General features: G+C 49.7%; 1 protein-coding gene across 4 annotated transcripts in view; it reads right to left on the reverse strand.

The window, feature by feature from the left end:
• Nucleotides 1–773: 773 nt before the first annotated feature.
• FLNB (filamin B) overlaps nt 774–20,507 on the reverse strand; it is a gene marked incomplete at both ends in the record, with an annotated part of 168,218 nt that continues 148,484 nt past the window's right edge. For all 4 annotated transcript variants that reach the window (XM_080715995.1, XM_080715994.1, XM_080715993.1 and 1 more), the window contains 10 exons: nt 774–961; nt 1,748–1,951; nt 3,230–3,448; nt 7,513–7,689; nt 10,759–10,891; nt 14,452–14,567; nt 16,499–16,636; nt 17,187–17,453; nt 20,128–20,250; nt 20,344–20,496. In XM_080715995.1, the coding sequence (XP_080572121.1) occupies nt 774–961; nt 1,748–1,951; nt 3,230–3,448; nt 7,513–7,689; nt 10,759–10,891; nt 14,452–14,567; nt 16,499–16,636; nt 17,187–17,453; nt 20,128–20,250; nt 20,344–20,496 (1,718 nt within the window). The remainder of the gene's footprint in view (nt 962–1,747; nt 1,952–3,229; nt 3,449–7,512; nt 7,690–10,758; nt 10,892–14,451; nt 14,568–16,498; nt 16,637–17,186; nt 17,454–20,127; nt 20,251–20,343; nt 20,497–20,507) is intronic.

A 20,507-nucleotide genomic window follows, 5' to 3' on the forward strand; every position in this document is an offset into this window, starting at 1 on the left:
GAAAGGCTTTGGTAAGACCGACCAGGCTGACGAGCAGCCGGAGCACATGTTAGAAACAAGGGCTAGCATGGTTAGAGGGCTCTTTGGAGAGTGGGGTGCGGCCGGCCACTGCACTTTCCTCCAGCAAGTGACTGGAAGCTAAAGCTGACCCACGGCTGCCAAGAGGGTCACGTTTTCTGACTTTCATAAGGAAACAGCCACCCGAGGGCAGAGGCACCAGGAAGCCACTGGCCACCAGTCCCTTCTGCCCTGGAAGGACGGCAGGAGGCCGCAGAGCGTGGGGGATTGGTAAGACGCAGTGTCAAACGGTGGCAGCCATCAAACAGCCTTTCCCTATGGAGTTCTGGCGCTGGAGGAGATCATGCTGATTTTTAAGCCACTTCCTTCGCTAAATGACAACCTAAACTAGGTCTCCTCTTAGCATCCCCCTGCCCCCGTCCTGTTGCATAGATGCTGGAGAGCAATCCTGCAGTGTCGGCTGGTCAGTTTGGTTTTTTTTTTTTGGGTCAGTCTTGCCCATGGTTGCTGGTCCCGATGGGAACAGAGTGCGCTCTGGATCTTCTCGGCCCACTGGACGAGTCTGCATTCCATGTTTCCCAATGCATCCCTCAAAGGTCAAGAGGAGGACTGTTTCTGAAGGCACTTGAGAACGGCAGCGTGTGGGGACGGGGTTTCGGACCCCCCACAGGCTGGAGGACATTGTATAAAATGAATTACAAACAAGCGACAAAAGCAACTGTTAAGAACTCCTCCCGGATTTGATGCGAGCTGTCCTAAGGCACCGTGACATGGAAGGGGCTGCCGGGGATGTGCTCTTCCCCCCACTTAACAGCCAGGACGTACTCTCCCCTCTCCTTGACGACGTACGTGACGTTGTACTGCTGGTTACCCACATGTTTCATGGAGACCTCCTCACAGGGGGTGGTGGGCCCATGCACCCCAATCAGCAGCATATTGGAACCTGGAGGCGAAAGAAGGTAGTTACCCTGAGTGGGAGGAGAGAGGAGGATGGAGGGCCGAGGGCCAGAGCCCGGGGGCTGCCTGCGGAGCCTCTATAATGATGCCGGGCCCCTAGACAGGTGGGAGTGTGCAGTGATACCATCAGAGACATCGTCTGTGGATTCAAAGTCCTGCCTGGGTGGACTCCACCTCTCCCCACCTTACCTTCCCCATCTGCACACTAGGCACAACAGCACCCATCTCATGAGCGGGTTGTGCTAATTCACAGGATATTCAGAGTCAAACACTTAGCACACAGGAAGCCCTACATAGGTGTTAACTGTTAGGATCTTCTTGCTAATTCTCACAGGAACCTTAAGGAGCTATTATGATTCCCACTCGAGAGAAGAGGAGCCTTGACTTTTCCAAGTGAATTAGTACTTTGTGCAGGGTCACCAGCTAATAAGCTTTGTGAGTGAGCCAATGGGCCAATGAAGAAGCAGAGCTGGGTTTCTGGCCCTGGCGCTGGATGCCAGACCCAGGCAACTGACCCCCAAATAAACACCCAAGTGGCAGAAGGAGCCAGATAACTAAATCAGTTTGCTTGTCTATACCAGGAACACCACCACCTTTCCTATCCACCTGGGGCCATGCAAAAAAATAAAGGGGCAAAATATTAAGTGCAGAACAGGACAAAAAACATGGTTGCTTGCAAATGGTGGGTCTCAGCAGGGGAGGCCAAAGTGTACCTGGGCTCAGCCTGCCCTGGCCCCTGCCGCAGCCACCCCAGCGGACCCAGGCTGCCTACCGGCTTTGCTGCAGTCCACCAAGAAGGAGCTCTTCTGGCCCACGAAGGCCTTCGAGAGTCCTGCTCCCTTGGAGGTCACCTTGCTGGCGTCTGAGGATGACTTGGGGATGGCACTGTAGCAGGTCTCTGTTGAGGACCTGGTCACTGACTCCACCAGGATGGATGAGGTCTCACTGGCTGAGCCTGAGCTGACCAGGCGCTGACCTAGACGAGGAGAGGAGGAGAGAGATGGGAACGGCTAGAGGACAGGCAGGTGCCCCATGCAGAAGTCCCCAGAGCACACAGACCCCAACACCTGGATACAAAAGAGACTATACTCGCATCTCATACCCACAGTGTCTTTTTTCTTTCTTTTTCTTTTGTGGTTCTAGGGATGGAACCCAGGTGCATTCTACCTCTGAGCTACACCCTCGCCCTATTTTTTATTCTTTATTTTGAAACAGGGTCTCACTGAGCTGCAAAGGGCCTAAGTAGGTGAGGCTGTCCTTGAACCATGATCCTTCTGTCTCAGCCTCCCAAATGCTGGGATTACAAGTTCGCGCCACCACACCAGGCTTCCATGGTGTCTTCTAAACTTAAAACCAGGATCTGGCATTCTAAGCAAATAGATCAGTCTTGCCTCGGCTGACAAGGCCGAGAAATCCCTCCCACATAAAGACATGTCATCTTGTTCAATGTACATGTTTCTATTCAAATAAAATACTCTGTGTACAAGTAGTAGGGAATATTGGGAGGACATAAACAAATAACCAAAATTGATTGTATATATGAAGGAGAATAATTTTCTATGTGAGTATTCTAATTTTTCTGTAATAAATCTATATATTTATATAATGAAAAATTCTGACCCTTAGAGGGGGTTTAACAAAATATTTATGGTGGTTACCTCTGGGTGATGGATTATGAAGTTGTTTTCACTAACAATTTTTCCGTGTGTGTGTGTGTGTGTGTGTGTGTGTGTGTGTGTGTCACTGAGGACTGAACTCAGGGGCATTCTACCTTTGAGCTATAACCACAGCCCTATTTTTACTTTGAAAAAAGGTCTCATTAAGTTGCTGAGAATCTCACTACTTGCTAAGTCTGTTCTCAAACCTGTGATCCTCCTGTCTCAGGCTCTCAAGAACTGAGATTACAATCATGTACCATCATGTCCAGCTTCCCAATGTTTTGAAGGACTATTTTCATAAATTCAATAGGTTATAGCAAAGATGAAGGTTAGAAATAAGAAGATTTTTCAGGCCTTGATTAAACAAATACCGAAGGGCCTGAAGCATGTAAGCATTTCTTCTCTGCTGTTAGACACAGAAACTCACATCGCATGCTCTACGTCCTCGCTCCCTCACCCTAAGGACTCACTTTCCTAAGTTTTGGACACCCTGGCCTCTGACATGCCAAACGATTTCATTACTTTCAAGATTCTTAGTCTGACAAGACCCATGCCACAGGGCGGAAGAGTAACCCCAAGGGAGGATTTGACATTACCTGTCACCTTAGCCTTGAATGGACTGCCCACGATGTGGTTGGGCCCGCCATATTTGACGCCAATCAGATAGTTTCCTGGAGCCATAGGTGTGTACATAACTTTGTAGCCCTCTGGGGTTTCTTGGCAATCCATTTTAACCTTAGAGGGGCCTTCAATGGTGACAGACAATGTCCCTGGGCCTGCTCGGGTAGTGTTGATGAAGAATTCGGACTGGATGCCTGGGAGAAAACGAAAATGCACATGGATGGTTTGGAGGGATGAGGGTGGCAGTTTGGGGGCTTCCTAGGAGAGGTAAAGCAATGGTGGTTTGCACAGAGGGCTCACCTTGGTGCAGGGGAAACCACTGGCCTGAGCTCTAAGCTCTGGCACAGAGAACGTCAGGCCCTGGGAGGTGGTAACTCCCTTACCCAGGGAGAGGGAGGTGTGAGGCCGACATTTCGCCCACTGCCTGGACATCCTGTTCTCTCCTCTGGGAATGAGCCGTGGCGTCTTTATGAGCCTGAAGGGCTACTCCAAGTTCCAGGCTCACTCTGCTCTAGGTGGGAAGGCGAGGCATGGGCCCTCTGACCTCTCCTTTCTCCTCTGGGTGGACTTGGAAAAGCCAGGAGCCTAGTGTCCCTCCCCTCCCGTTCCTCAAGGCTCCTCAACCCAGGCACTATGCCGAATTCCTGGGCGGTGGCTGTGACCGCCAGCCCACTCACTTTGCCATGAATACCCACAACAAGACAGCAGCTCCTGCTCACTGAGCGCCAAGGCCCTGTGCAGGCAGCAGACCCTGTGCTGGGATTGTTTTACAAGCACATTTGGGGGCCCTTCCCTGGTGGTTCTGGGTTCACGTCTGGCCCTGGGGCTAACTAAGGGAACTTTGAGCATCTGCCATCACGGTGTCACCAGGCAGTGGTGAGCTACACTGAACAAGTCTGCACGGCTCCAGTGCCAGGCCCATCCGGTCACTGGATGGAAAGTGGGGCGGCCTCAGAGGCCCAACTACAACCTGGAGACACCTGAGCTCTGGGTTGTCCTGGACTGTCTGGCACAGACATCCTGCTTGTGACAAAGACCAAAAGGACTGTCTCTGATGACCCCAGAGGTTCTCCTGCCCCAGCCCCCTTCACGGAGCCCCCCTCCTCAGCCCTTTCTGGGTGGGGGGGGGAGGGGGGCTGCCAGGGTGTCAGGACACCAGCCCCATGCCCCCAACAGTGCCCTCTACAGGGAGGCTCTGGCACCACACCGGGTTTTTGCCAGAGCAGATATCACCCTACAGCTGGGAAATATTTTGCTTTAATTATAGCTCCTGGGCCAGAGAAGGAATTATTGTTCTAGTTATCAATAAAACAAAGGAGTTGCTATTGTGTGTGCCCCTCCCCCCCAAAAAACCCCATAACCTAGCTGTTTCTGGAAGCTCCTGAGGCCCCTCCCATGTCCCTCCAGCCCCACCATGCTCTAGCTGGTACAGCTAAGAAGCCCCTTAAGCAGCGGCTTCGAGGGGCCTTGTGGGGAAGGGGTGTGTCCAGGAAGTGCCTGGGAGGCATTGATAATGAAAGATATTTTTAAAGTGAAATTGAAAAGACTGGGCTGTGAGAAGAAAGAAGCTCCGCCCTTTTTAACAAGCTGCTTAATTCCTGAGAAAAATCAGTTCATTCTGACTATGAGAACCCCAAAAGGCAGGGAAGAGGAGATGGAAAAGGAAACCCGGGGGTGACGGGACAGGAGCTGCCTGGTGTCAGTGCCTTTGGTGCTCAGAACAAACTTATTTTCTGGGTTCCCTGATTATTCCCACTCTTCAGGAACAGACGTGGAGGCACAGAGAGGTCAACGAACTCGTCCAGGGTTTCACAGCTGGACCAGCAGGTCTAGGACTCGACCTAGGTTTTTTTCCAACCTGCAGCTAAGACACTTGCCTGAGAGAAGACAAGAGAGAAAAAGCCCACATGCGGAAGTCACCACCACCTCCGGCTCTCGCCGGTATCTGACATGGGAAGGTGTGCTGGGCATGGCGTCTCCCCCCACGCCCCAGGGTGGCCGAGTTCCTGGGAATGTGGCACAGGCTGAACACTGCAACTCAATCTTGAGGGAGCAGAGAGTCGAGGAAGCGAAAAGAGCTCATGGTGCACACTGGGCCCTGGACCATTCGATCAGGAAAATCACTCGGCTGCTCCACGCCTAGACCTCCCCAGTCTGACGCATGACCTCCAGGCCTGAGCGGAGAGTCCTGCCCCAAATTCTCCTCATTCCCTGCTCTTCAATCTGCAGAATGGACCATTTAAAGCTCCAGCCAAAAGATACAGCAAAGCCGCCCAATAAAAACAAGGGATGTTTGCTTTGTTCCGAAGGTCAGAACGCCGGGCCCTTCGGCAGCACAGCAGATACCTTTGCGTTCCATTCACACCACAGCTGTGTAATCTCTGGATGGATATTTGGGGAAAGGCTTGGGAGCAGGAGGGCTAGAAAAACAAGACACCTTCCCCTTGACAAGAGCAATATTTACACAGGGTTTGAAACAGGCGTGCTCTGTCCGCCTCCCCTCCAGGCTGGGAACAGCTTCTCTCCAAGATGCCTTCCCCCAGCAGCGCAGAGCACAGCCTGAAACCGGAGCTCCCGGGAAGGTGTGCGGGAGGGCCTGGGCACAGCTGGCCTGAGCCAAAGGGAGGGGCGATGGCTCCTGGTGCCGGAGACCCTGCAACTGCTCTGGGACCTGGACCATCAGGACTCAGGAGGCCCCTGCTCCAGCCTTCCCTGGGTGGCTTGCCAAAGGCCAAACGCCTGCACTGCTGCCTGTAAATCATTGCTGGGCAGCTGGGAGGACAGGGGTCCTAGTTTAGGACACCTCACAAAACAGGCTGGGGCTACGTGGGTGCCCCTAGGTTAGCAGATACCTAGGGTGATGGCAAAGTCCCGAGTCCTGGTCCTGTGTGCTCTTGGCTGAGTGGTCTGAGGCATGAAAGAACCTCGCCATGGTTCTCTTTCTTCAACTATAACACGGACATCACCTAAGGCCCCTCACAAAGGGCAAGGTGTGGCCCAGAGTCTTGCAGGGAGCCAGGGATGGCCTGGGGAATACAGTAGCACTAGCACCTCCCCCAGGCGGCCTCGCTGGGACTGCTGCTGTGGCTAGCATCCCTGGCAGTGTGCAGCCGTCAGACACTGCTGAACACGGCAGGCACTTAGGAGAGCTGCTTTGTAGGACTAGATGTTGTGTAACCATGGCCAGTCACCCATCAGCCCACAGGGAGGATAATCATGGCAAGGTGGGCTTGGCCGTGGGAGCCAAAAGGGGACTTGAGAAGCCAGGGGACAGCTTTCCCAAGAGGGCCCCGGGGAACACCAAATGCAAAACAGCCCACACTGTGGACTTGCTCTGCAGAGGTGCCTGAGAGTCAGCTCCCGGGCCCAGCACCTTCCTAAACAGTGACGCCCACCCTTAGCTGACTGTACAAACAGCTTTGAGCTCAGAGTGCAAATATTAGCAGTAGCCACCAAGAGGGGGATGGAGCTGTATGTCTTGACATGGAGAGATCTGGAGGATGTCAAGGAAAAACAGCATGCTGCTCACCATCTGTGCAGTAAGATCACTTCTGTTAAAACTGTGTTTGCCTGTCTAGCGAAGCAGCCAGGTAACCAACCTAGCCCACAAGCATGAAGACAGCCGAGGACAGGCCAAGGGCGTGGAGGGCCTCTGAGCTGGAGCAGTTCACGCCTGGTCCTGGGTTGTGTGTGGGGGGGTGAGTCCTACTTTATCTCCTCCCTTGTGGTCTCATCTGTGGCAAAGATTACAAATAAGTTGTAAAGGGTCCAGGAGGCTTCGGAGCCCTTGGATTCTTTTAGGGTCATAGAATAAAAGGCCGTGACAGATCCTCGCTGCTCTGAGGTATTTCTGAGAACCCTACAACTAGAGAAGTGACAGAGAGGCAGCTCCTGGGAGGCGTGTGAGATGCACCATCGATTCTGTGCAGGCAAAGACTCCTCAGAACTGATGACCCTGGGCTGCTTCCCGACTAACAGCATCTTGTCCCCAGGGTCAAGGAACTTGGCAAAGGAAGGCATTTGGGCCCCAACGCCCAGTAATGAGGTGTGATAACACGGCCACAGCTCTCACTCTGGAGCTATCGGGGGTCAAACCACATCTCCCAAAACAAGCGTGGCTGGGAGGAGCCACTCAGACGTGAGCTCCGGTTTCGCTGCAGCGTGTGCAAAAGCTGGAAGCTTCTCCAGGCCTTGGAGCTTTCCACCTGGCTCTGCCCCGGAGCTGGCCCAGTTAGGATGGGAAGGCAGCAGTGTTTACCTGTGGTGCCCCCCTCGAGCCCTGCACCGTAGGCAGACACCAGGGCAGGATTCCCCACTTGTCCGGGCTCCCCGACACGCACTTTGAAGGGGCTTCCGACCACGTGGCTCCCGTTGAATTTGACATCGATCGTGTGGACGCCGTTCTCGTGGGGGATGAAGCGGACAGCGTACTTATCTAGGAGAAGAGCAGAGGCACAGGGTGAACGGGGCAGATGAACACCCTGGAGTTGGGTGAGGACACAGAACCAGGGCCTAACCTGAGCTGCCAACACTGTCATTTAAAGATGCAGTTCCACTGGGACCCTGGCGCCTAACGCAGTAGAGCTTGAAACCACACGGGCCGATCTGTGTGTCCCCAGTCAGCCCTGTGTGAAATGCGCCCAAGTTTCACATTCAGTTTCACACTCTGGCCCCAGCTGGGACATATCCTTTACGAAAAGCTCATTGCTCACAAGATTTTGCTACTTGCCACTCCAAGGGGAGAAAATGGTTCCAACTGGCATTAGCACTACTTAATTAAGCTCGAGGCCAGCAACCATCCTGCAGGGCAGCAGTCAGGCTTTGTTAACCCAAGCGGGCACCTAGAATCCATCCGTGGTGCAGCAGTCTGGATGCTGAGCACCCGCTTGCCCCTTCCTCTCGCTCCTTCCGCACCTCTCCTGGCTCCTGCACCCTCATCTCCTTCAGAATCCACATTTCCCACAGCTCCACCCAAACCCTCTCCCTCCTCTGGTAACACCATACCAGAGGAGAGTATGGTGCCTACAGATGAACATTGACGGAGCTGCCGACCCCTCAACCTTCATCACTGCACTTTGACCAGCCAGCTCCCAGCTGGGGACCCTGGCCCCTAAGCCACTGTGCTCCAGGGGAAGTGACGCTTTCACGCCCATGCCCAGGTGTAGTCCCTAACTGGAGGCAAAAGACCCTTCTGTCCCCAGCCAATTGGCACACGGCCATTAGCCATGGGATGTGACGTGGTCATGGGCATGGGCATGTGTCCCCATGGAAGGGGAGGCTTGCTGGAGACCTCTGGAGATGCTACCTCTCAGGCTTCTGAGAAAGAATCCTGACAAGAACCTCTCTCTCTCTCTCTCTCTCTCTCTCTCTCTCTCTCTCTCTCTCTGTCTCTGTCTCTGTCTCTGTCTCTCATACTGGAGATTGAATACAGAGGTATTCTGCCTCAGAGTTATACACCAGCCCTCCATGTGTGCCTGCATGTGTGTGGTACTGGGGATTGGTCCACGGAGTATTCTACCTCTGAGCTACCTCCAGCCCTATTTTATTTATTTTTTAAATGTTGAAACAGGATCTCACTAAGTTGCAGAGGGCCTCATGATACTGAGGTTGGCCACGAGCAAGCAATCCTGTCTCAGTCTCCCAAGTACTGGCATCATACGCGTGTGCCACCACACCTGGCCCCAGCCCTTTATAACTTTATTTTGAAACAGGTCAATGAAAGTCTCAATAAATTGCTGAGCTATCCTCACACCTGCAGCCCTCTTGTCTCAGCCTCCCAAGTACTGGGATTATAGGCATGCACCACCATGGTGGCGTGAAGATTGGAAATTTGATTTTGCTGTGGACATACTGCCACCAAAAGGAACACCAGCCTCAAAATGAGGCCCACGAGGCAGAAGAAAGTATAAGATCTCTGGGGCCTCGGTGACCATGGGCGAATGACAAAGTCAAACTGTAGTTAACACCCACTTCAAATCCTGAGCCTCCAGCTCTGTGAACTGGACCCCTTTATGAACTGGTCTGAGTTGAGGATGCTGTAATTTGCAACCAGCAGCATCCTTTGGCACTCCGATGATCTCAGATGCCCCCAGGGCATCAGACACCGTCCAGGGCTCGAGGACACCAAACTTCACTTGCTGCTGAGCTTGATGCTACAGTGATCTAATAAATATCACTACTCGGGCACTGGGAGAGATTTCAAAAGCCATCTCAAGGTCAACAGTGAACATTAAGGCCCTGACCGTGCTTGCCCGGTCGGTCGGCTGTCCCTAGTTCTGTGAAATCTAGTATCCTCTTCTTCAGCTACGTATTGCCTCTATGAATTCACTCTCTCACTTCCTACGCCAGCTGAGCACAGGTGCTGCAGTTCTCTGGCCTCGGTCTCCCCCTCTATTTCCAGCGCCTCAGATTAATTCAGCTCTCTTGGATGGACTACCCAGGGATCAAAGCTTGCAACTCTACCTTTTTGCTGTCCTAACACGGTCTGTGATGGGGCCAGACTCTAACCAATATCTGAGGAGGACACCACCACCCTCATGTTTGTCCCTTCTGAGCTCCTCACAGCCCTTCCTGCCCAGTGGGAGAAAAAGACATGAAGGTGAACACAGAACCTCGATTTCTACCCCACAGGCCACAGAACCGTGTACACAGCAAATGCCCAATGGGGGCAGGTCTCCTCCTCACGCATCAAAGCCCACGTTATATGACATTTCCTCTGAGAAGGTGCCCCGAGGTTGCCAGGCTGCTCCTCTCTCCTGCTCGGACCTCTTTGCCATCTGCTTCTCGGCTCTCTGCAGTCCTGGTGGCCGCCTGGGATCACCCCCAGGGAGCTGCGGGCTCAGCCTCATTCTCACTAGCCCTGAGCTGCTCTTTGAGGGCAGGGATCATGTGATCCTCAGCCTCACCCTTCTGCCAAGTCTGACGCTTAATAAATATTCACGGGAGAAATGATCTTGTTAGTCGATTGGTAGCAGAGAATTCCATCTACCAAGACACAGACAAGAAAATCTTGGGGTAGTAAGCCCCCAGAACCTCGGTGCTCTTTTTTAACTTTACAGATGAACACTGATCTCCCTTTCCCTCAGAGCAAAGTGAGATCTAAGTATACTTACTCATGCCATAAGGTCTAATGACAATCTCTAAGGTTTTGTTAAAATGAGAGAAAAATCACAATGTCAAGTGGGAGGAATCTGAAAAATGAACAGAAAATTTAAAAAAAGAGAAGATGGAAAAATAAAGGAGGAGAAAAGAGTGAAGGAAGGAGGAGGAGGAAGAAGAAGATAATAATGATGATGATAATAATAATAATAATAATAATAATAAGAACAACAACAACAACAACAACAACAACAACAACAACAACAAAACATGCCAAAGTAAAGAGTCTCCACGTTCCCGGTACATGTTTATATCTAATTTAGAAATGCTGTCTGGCAGGGAGGACACTGGCTAGTCCTCCTGGGGCTGCGCATTTGCAGCAGCGTCCCGACGGCTTCATGCTTACCTGGCTCCAGCTCAGACACGTGGCATTCCTCCACAGCTCCCGAGGGGCTATGCACCTTTGCATCGATCTTGCCTTTTGCACCATTCAACCTTATAGCAAAGGATGCTGGCTGGTTAACTTTTAGTCCCGATTCCTGAGAATTTAATATATTGGACAGGTTATGGCCCTTGGCATCCCTGCTCAGTGGCAGACACTGACCCGACACAGGACTCCGGATGACAGTTCTCATGCAAATAAGCGCAGAATAGATTTCTATATAACATGTGACAAGAGAAGAGTCAGCAGGTTATGTTCCATATTTCTAGTATAAAATATAAGAAAACAGAGACACACACATCTGCCTGGTTGGGTACCCAAACCGTCTTAATCCAGGCCAGAAGAGTTGGATCCTGGAGTTGGAGACTTGGGGGACATTCTGGTCAAATGGATAATAGACTGCGCATCCCAAGTAAGACCTGGATACGGCAGAAAACCCTGTATCTTCCAAGGCAAAATAATAAGGACTCCCTTGTACGAGGAGCCTGGCAGTAACATAATTGTGTGCTCACTAACATAGTCTTAGGTCATTGCTCTTTTATATCTTAAGAGTAGAACAAAGAGAACTTACAATAAAATCATAAAGAGCGATTCATGTAGGATAGGCAGTTCTGTGCATTAGTTTCCAATAAAATCGTAAAGGGCTATCCAGGCAAGACAGATAGTACTGTGCAATAATTAAGAATCACCTGGTCCTATATTTACTACTGTTTCCTAGCAACATAAATACAATATTAAACCTCTTTGGGTCTGTTTCCTCATCTGTAAAATGGACATAATCAACTGTTCTATTTCAGAGATCTGCTCTGAGGACCACATAAAGTTATATGTGTGAAACATTCATCACAGAGCATAGCACATATGTAGAAAGGCTCCAAAGCATCAGCTTATTATTAAATATTAATATGCTTTTAGAAATTGCCTGTAACTTCTAAAAGAGAAAAAAAAAACTAGCAATCAAGTGTAGCTTTTGCTCTTCTCTGGGTCAGTTTCACCCCCAAAGCTTTGTTTTGGACGCTATTCTCTCCTGGGAGGATACGCCTAGGCCTTTAAGTACTTAGGAAGAAGAAAGCTGAAGAGCAACGTTTTATATAAGACTGGCCAATCCACAGCAGCAAATCTCACACCTCCGCTCCTGTGGTTTAACTTTGGTTGGACAGCCACACACCTAGGACCATAAAGGAAGCAGCAGGTTCACACGTCCTGTGCAGGCGAATCACCTGGTGATCTCATAAAAATGCAGATTCTGATCCAGTGGTTTAGGCGAGGACCTGGGCTCCTATATTTCTAGTAAACTCCAGGTGGTGCCAAGGATGCTGGTCCAAGGAGCACATCTTACTAGCAAGCGAGGCCCTAAGCCTGCATTGTCCAATTGGGCGGTCACTAGCTACATGTACACAAACACATATTAATATACAAATAATAAATACAAAAACATGTAGCCTATACATTCATGTACCTGTATATGGGCTACAAATTACATTTTCAAATTTAAAAGCACTTAGCTGGGCATGGTGGCACACACCTGTGATCCCAGTGCTTTGGAAGCTGAGCACAGGAGGTTTGAGGCCAGCCTCAGCAATTTAGAGGCACTCTGTTCTCTGTTTCAAAACAAAATAGTAAAAGGCTGGGAATTTTGCTCAAGAGGAGAAAATACCTCTGGCTTCAATCCCCAGTACCAAAAAAAAAAAAAATAAAATAAAATAAAATAAAAGACATTGTCAAAGTGAGGCATGGTAGATACATTTGTAATCCTAGTACTTGGGAGGCTAAGACAGAAGGATCGCAGGTGTGAGGCCAGCCTCAGCAACTTAGCAAGATCCTGTTTCAAAATAAGTGGTAGAGATGTAGCTCAGAGGTAAAAAATCCAGTTTCTCAGTAGCCACATGTGCCTAGTGACCATCATACTGTACAGTAATGATAAGAAATGCTTAGACTGTGCTGTTGGACTGTGCTGCCCGAGGCCATAGCCCGGGAGGGATGACACAACCCAAAATTAAGGACTCTTTGATCTCCAGATCATCCCATGCTTTCCCTCCCCTCAAAATGCCAGCCACTTCAATTTCTACAAAGTTTCAAAGGCAAGACAAAACTATATGGGCCTTTCTTGCCTAACCAGCACCAGATGTTGCTGTGGGGACCTCCGTTAAGGATCTGATAAATAATTTACATATCCCTCAGAATCAAATGACCCAGAGGATGGGGTGGAGCCACAGGTCCCTCGAGCTGTAGCTGTTGGTTGCAAAAGCTTGATAAACAGCTCACTATACACTTACTGAAATATTTACGACCAGACTGTGATAGGACAGCAGAGTTTTCTGGAGAGGCTTTCTCCAAATCAGCTCAGTTTGGACAGAACCATTCATGTTACCTGAATCCAGGTGGCCACTAAATCCTCAAGAGGGAGATAATTATGTCTCAGAAGACCCCAAAGAAATCTTCGAGATGCACAAAGGAGCGCTTTGCCCTCAACAAATGCTAAGTTCATCTCCCTCCGTAGGCTTTAGTTAAGTTGGCCAAAAAAGAAGCTTCTGTTAACAAGCCTTTAAATGAAACACAAGAAAAACATCTAGCCCACGGCGACCAAGTCAGTACCCCTGGTACACTCCAAACGAGGCCTCTTCAATCGGTGGACTGGATTCTGCTTTGGGTTGTGTCTGAGAACCCAGTAAGACTAATGTTTGGAACAACTAGCAGTGTCGCCATTCCCCCAGAGTGAGATTAGAATCTCAGCGGAGAACTGATGTATGGAACTCACTGCAGTATCGCTAATCTGAAATACCAGACTGGATGTTCATCGATCTAGTATTTTGAAGAGCTGGAGGCAGCTGAAGGCTACTTAGAAACCGCCTGATTCAGAAATCATATTTAGGGATTCTGTTATTATTCCACAACTTAACTGCTACTCCTGCATCAGACAATGAATTATTTTTCTGTATGTATCCTCAGCAAAAGACTCTGAGGATAATAAAAAAAAAAAAAGCACCTGGTAGCTCCTACTTTGGTTAAAGGTGCTCGTGCCATCTGGAGTTAGGTGAGCTGTACTGAGATGCGGCTGAGTTTTGCATCTCCAGTAGGTTGGTCTATGCAACCTCTGTCCCCAGGTCAGGGTGGAAACTGAGGCAGCTTCAGTCAATAGCACAGGATGGAGCCACAGAGACCTTACTCTGCGGCTTCAAACTAGATGGCTCTTGGCTGCCATAGCCACCCTAAAAATGAGCTCAGGAGAACTCACTAGCCGGGCTGCTGCAAGGATTTACTAAGGGGGCATTGACAGAGCACTCAGCATAGTTCCTTGTATATTTACTATTAAAAAAATCATCCTGAAAGAAAATAACTATCTTAAGGAAGCCAACAACGATAGGCTGAGCATCGCGGGCCTGTTAAGTTTCCTGTTTTGTTGTGAAAGCTTTCCTTCTTAACAGGCTTCCTTTGTTTCTCTTAAATACTTAACAGCAAACATGAACTCAAACACTGAGGTGACCTGACTATTTTCATGTGCCCCAACTGACTTCCGTTAGTTTGCTGGAAGTTGGCCCTGCCACAGCTGAAACGTGGCCAGGCGCCTGGGCACCGAAGGTTGAAGTGGCCTCAGGAGTCCAGGGGTCTCACTGGTCAGCCGGTGGCCAAGGAGACGGATGCTTCCTTGCGTCTCACCTGAAGACTCATAACAGTGAGGCGGCGGGCGTCGTCGGAGGGCGCGATGACGGGCACCAGGTAGGGGCTCTCAGGAATGTGCTCATCGTTGAACTTGATAGACACCTCGTAGTTACCTGTTGGGACAGGAGAGCCCCATTATTTCAGAGAGTTTGGAAAGATGCTTCCAGAGTGGCATCCTGCATCTTACCTAGGGATAAAGTGTTGAGGGGGAAAGCAGAGGGGGAGATCCAGCCCTCCTCCATGGCCATAGCTGATTGGTTGAAAGAGCCAATATGGTTTTCTTTCTTCTTCTTCTTTTTTTCCTTTCTTTGCGGTACTGGGGGTGGAACCCAGGGGCATTCCACCTCTGAGCTACACCTCCAACCCTACTTTTTATTCTTTATTTTGAATCCATGTCTCACTGAGTTGCAAAGGGCCTCACTAGGTAGCTGAGGCTGGCCGCGAACCGCAATCCTCCGGTCTCAGTCTCTCAAATGCTGGGATTACGAGCGTGCGCCACCACGTCCGGCTCCAATATGATTTTCTTAGCTAGGTAAGGAACCTTTACCCTGAGTCTATGGGGGACCCAAACAATCTGCCTATAGAATCCAGGAGATCTGTAGAATTAAATAGGAAAAAGAAACAAAATAAAATATATCTTTACTTCCACTAACCTCTAACTAAAATTTAGCATTGCTTTTTCTTTAAAAGTGTTGAACAGCTGGGCATGGTGGTGCATGCTTGTAATCCCAGTACTTGAGAGGCTGAGATAGGAGGATACTGGTTCGCAGACAGGCTCAGCTACTTAGTGAGGCCCTTTGCAACTCAGTGAGACCCTGTTTCAAAAAATAGAACAAAAACTCGGGCTGGGGGTGTGGCTCGGAGGTAGAATGCTCCTGGGTTCCATCCCTAGTACCGCAAAAAAAAAAAAAAAAAAAAAAAGGTTGAAAGTGCTGACAATAATAATAATAATAATAATAATAATGACAGTATAGAATAAGTACACATGACTATTATCACCATAAAAAAATCAGAGGGATTTTTATACCATTTTAAGTTTTATAGGTATCTTGATATGTCATTTTATACGTAACATTACTTTGAAATTAGGGTCATAATTAAATATATATATATATATATATATATATATATATATATATATTGTGTGGGGGATACTAGGGGTGAAACCCAGGGGTTTTTCTAACTCTGGGCTGTACTCCCAGATCTTTTATATTTTTATTTGGAAACAGGGTCTCACTAAATTGCTGAGAGCCTCACTAAATAGCTGAGGCTGGCTTTGAACCTGTGCAATCCTCCTATCGCAGCCTCCCAAGTGCTGGGATTACAAGTGTGCGCCACCACGGCCAGTTCTGCTAACTATATTTTAACACAGTTGTATTAATAACATTTTGATAACTAATTTCAGTAGATTTCCTTAATAATCTGATGTGTTTTTTATGTTCTAAAATATTATTCTCCTGGGCATGGACAGCCTCAGCTACTTAGTGAGGCCCTTTGCAACTCAGTGAGACCCTGTTTCAAAAAATGAAAAGACTAAAAAATAGGGCTAGGGGTGTAGCTTGAGAGTACAAATGCCCCTGGGTTCCATCCCCAGTACCACAAAATAATAAATAAATAAATAAATAAATAAATAAATAAATAAATATTATTCAAAGAATAGTCCCATAGGCTTTACTGGGTGCCAAAAGGGTCCCTGGCACATAAAAGGTGAAGAAAGGCAGCTTTAGGCCTCAGCTTTAGGACCGAGACGCTGTCCTGGACAGCCATACCAGCCATGGGCCATGGGTAGACAGAGCATCAAGGTCAGAGAACAAAGCATTTGAAAGACAGAAGCAGAGAGGCCAACAGAGAAAGACAGGATGTAATGCTAACAAGAATTCCCACCCCTCAAGGCCCAGCAACTGGATTCCTAGAAGGCTGTCCCATGTGTGACCCCCACACACAAATGCCTTTGGTACTTGATGTAGATTGATGAGTTTCTCTTCCTGGCAACCTAGCCATCCCTGACAAGGAAAATGTGCTTGGTCAATCCTTGTGTACATACCAGGTTCTTGGGCAATATAAGACACACCGCAGGACCCATTTTTATGGTCATCAAATGTGATCTCAGCCTTACTGGGGCCCTCGACAGCAATGGAGAGGCCTCCAGCGCCTGCTTCCCGGGTCCAGATACTAAACTCAGCTGAGAAGAAAGAAACACCCATTTAGTGACTGAGCCCAGGTGAGCCACCGCCCCTCCTCTTACTCAAACCTGAGGGTCAGGTGTGGCCCCGTCAGCCCCTTTCTCTAACCTTGCACCAAGCCCGGCAGGGAACCCCTGTGGCTTCCTAAGCATCGTCCACGATCACCAAGTCCACAGGAAATCGGGAGTCTTTGCAACATCCCAGACCAGGTCAGAAGAGAATGAGCATGTTCAGACCTTCCTACCAGCAGCCACTACAGGTAGGGACCCTTGTTACTGTTGGGTTTGCAGCACTTTAGCAGTTTCCACAAAACATCAGCGCTATTCCCCTCACATCTTAGAGACTCAGACACACACTAGTAAGTTTCAGGCCCTAAGAAGTCCCCATAAGCCTGCTCAGCTTTGGGTAAATGAGTAATTCTCAAACCACAGGAGCCTTGAATAAGGAGTGGGTCTCACCCCCCATCAGATGTCTATATTTAGAGCAAAGGGTAAAAATGCCCACATCATCGACCTCAACACTCATTCTCCAACCCGCCGGAACACTCACCTGGGACTCCTGCTTCTCCTCTCTCCAGGCCGGGGCCCCCTGCACGCACCTTGTGGGCGCCCCCTTCGCCCAGCGGACCCACAGTGAACTGGAAGGGGCTGCCGGTCACGTGCTGCCCGCGGTACTTGACGCTGACCGTGTGCACACCCATCTCCTGGGGCACAAAGCGGACACAGTGGGAGTTCTTCCCCATGGGTACAATCTCTGCCTCAGTCACACGGCCAGAGGGGCTGGTGACATGGGCTGACATGTCGCTGCTGTCGATTTCTGCAAGGGGCAGAAGGTTGGGAGAAAGAGGAGGGTTAGGGTGCGGGCCCAGGCAGGCAGGACGTGCAGGCAAGCAGTGCAGGGCTGGGCAGGTGCAGCCTGGTGCACGTGGGGTACTCAGGCTCCTGCCCTCCAGTGCACACAGCATTCAAGGAACACTGACACTCCTGGCCCCTCCCCTCCCCTCCCCCTGAGTATTTTATCAGCTTTCTGGCTGGAGTGGAGGTAACTGCACATGGCAGTTTCAAACCAGAGCCTGAGCTGGCAGAGCATGTATATAAAAACCACAGGTGCTCAGTGCTACCAGGACGAAGCTCACGTGGCCATCTATCATGCTTAGATGGGCTCTTTTCCATGGGTGGAGAAGACAAGAGTCCTCATCCCTTGGGGTTAAGACGTGCTGGGACTTCTTTGAGGCAACAAGACAAGATGCACTTAGAGACAAAGGTGAACACGAGTCAGTCCCGAGGGCCAAGGGGAAACCATGCGTGAGCAAAAGCTTTCAGCAAACTGGAGGCCAGAAACCACTCTTTCAGAGTGATGTCCAGTGACGCCTGGGCTCACTAGCACCAGGACACAGCCCGCACATACGCCGTGAACAGCACGCATCATGCTAACAACTGTGCCACGCGGACATGGAGGAGACAGGCGGGCGGCACGCAGGACAGAGAGCATCGCCATCACCTAGAGCCAGTATGAAACTGCACCCTCCAGCCCTACAGGATGTGGGTTGAGCAGTTCATGACTCTGAGCCCTGAGGACAGAGAAAGGGAAGGAGGTGAGAACGGTCACACCATGTTCCAGGTTGAATGTCTGTGCCCCTCCAAAACCCCTATGTCCAGCACTACCCTCCAGTGTGGTAGTCTTAAAAGGTGGGGACATTGGGAGGGGAGCAGGATTAGATGAGGCCTCATGAAGGCAGAGCCCTCAGGCGGGGACTAGTGCCCTTAGAAGAGTCCCGAGGGAGCTTGCTTCTCTCTGCTGCCCACCCTGCGAGGACACACGAAATCAGCCATTTTCAACCCAGCAAAGGGCCCTCTCCAGAACCCGACCATGTCCGCCTCCTGATACGATTCCAACCGCCACAACGGCAAGAAATAAGTGTCAGTAGGTTGCACCTCATTTTATGTAAACTGACTAAGCCTGAGTCCTGAGGACATGTGGAAGCTGATAAGCCCCCCAAAGAGAAAGTACCATCTGGATAATGAGGGGAAATGTGTCTCCCCCAGAGAATCTGCTACCAAGTAACTGAAAGAATAACAGAAGTGAAGTCAGAAGAGATGTAAGTCAAAGAGCCAGTGCCCTCAACGCACAAAGATAATTGCTAGTTCCCTAGGAAACAAATAAGCAAAGCAAACAAAAACATAGTTCATGTCACTAATAATCCAAAAAGTGAAACAAAACTCAACACCATATTTTTCCAGGAGATTGACCAAAGTGAGAAAGAAAGGACGGTGCCCAGTCCTGGTGCAGAAGAGGTAGAAAGGGGCACTAATTCATTCTGGGCATCTGTTGGTTCTGCCAAGGTGCTGCTGTATATGAAGTGCAATGCCCAGTACTCCCCTCCTCCTGGCTACCCATCCTCCCTCCAATGTGGGGTACAGGAACTTATGATCATAAGCAATCAGTGCAGCTTTTAAAGTGATCCTGTCTTAGCTGGGCGTGGTGGTACATGTCTGTAATCCTAGTACTTGGGAGGCGAAGACAGAAGGATCTCAGGTTTGAGACCAGCCTCAGCAATTTAGCAAGATTCTGTTTAAAAATAAAAAATAAAATAGGGCCAGGGGTGTAGCTTCAGAGGTAGACTATATGCCTGGCTTCAACTCCCAGTACCACAAAAAAAAAAAAAAGAGAAAAATTAATAAAGTGATCTTGTCTTGACCCTCTAGGAATGAGGTTTTTGCCATGTTCACACATGACCCACATTGGTGTATCCACACAAGAAGAACCCAAGTCTGCGAAGGCAAAGTCATAGGAGAGACAGGGGGCATGGTGTAGAGAAGACAGCCCCTCCAACAGACGACACATGAGCTGCATTTAAGACTGCTTAGATTTTCCTTCTCTGCAGAATTCATACAACTCCTAAGCCAACAGGCAGAGGAGCTCAAAGCCCCTCACCGACACCATGAATTCTCTTTGGAGGATTCTTTATAGAAAGAACTTGGGCAACGATTCAGACAGACTGTGTGGCCTATTAATTGCTCAGTGGCCGCAAGAGAAACAGTTCTTCATCGTAAGGCTGGATGTGGCCCACCCAGTTCTGCGGCGCGGCCCTCATCCTAATTTTAGGCATGAAAGAGAGGAGTGGAAATGTTAGAAGGCCGCTGCTGAGCGGCCACCTCTTAAATACTTCCAGATACTGGCATGGGCAGGATCAGCGCTCTCACTGGTGTTATTTATTCTCTTTGACAAATAGTAAATCAAGAGACATATCCATGTTTCTCCCATGTAATACAATAAAGATATTTTCAAATGGAGGAAGAAAAAAGGTAAGAGGTAAACGAATTTATTTATTTCCTTTTTGCAAACTAGGTCTCTATGAAAGGAAACATAAAAGAAAGTGAAATGAAGTACAATGGTCAGCAGAGGCGACTTGGTTAGCGTGTTCTGGGTCACACTTGTAGCCAGTTCCCCAAAGAGCCAGCAGCCCTGCCCCACAAGCCCTTGTACCTACCTGGGATTTTCAGGTTCAGGTCACAGATGCTCCCGACAGTGGCCACAGAGGGGGCCCGGCTCGTCCGGGTGATGCTCTCCTTGACCCTTCCCTCGCCACTGATCTTCACAGTAAAGGGGCTCCCTGCAAGACCGAGAAGGCCCTGTGAGCAGCGCAGAGGTGGGGTACTTGCAGAAAACCCAAGCATCATAGAGAGAGGGTGGAGGGGACACATACCAGGCACATGCTCATCAGCAAATTTGGTGGAGACGATATAAACACCAGGCACAGTAGGAAAGTAGGAGACCTTGCAGGTGCCATCTTCCAAGTCCTCTGTCTGGATGTCCACCTTGCTGGGGCCTTCCACAGCCAAGGATATGCCACCGTACCCTGCAACACGG

Source organism: Muscardinus avellanarius (genome assembly GCF_963383645.1).
Source record: "Muscardinus avellanarius genome assembly, chromosome: 18".
Taxonomy (NCBI): Eukaryota; Metazoa; Chordata; class Mammalia; order Rodentia; family Gliridae; genus Muscardinus; species Muscardinus avellanarius.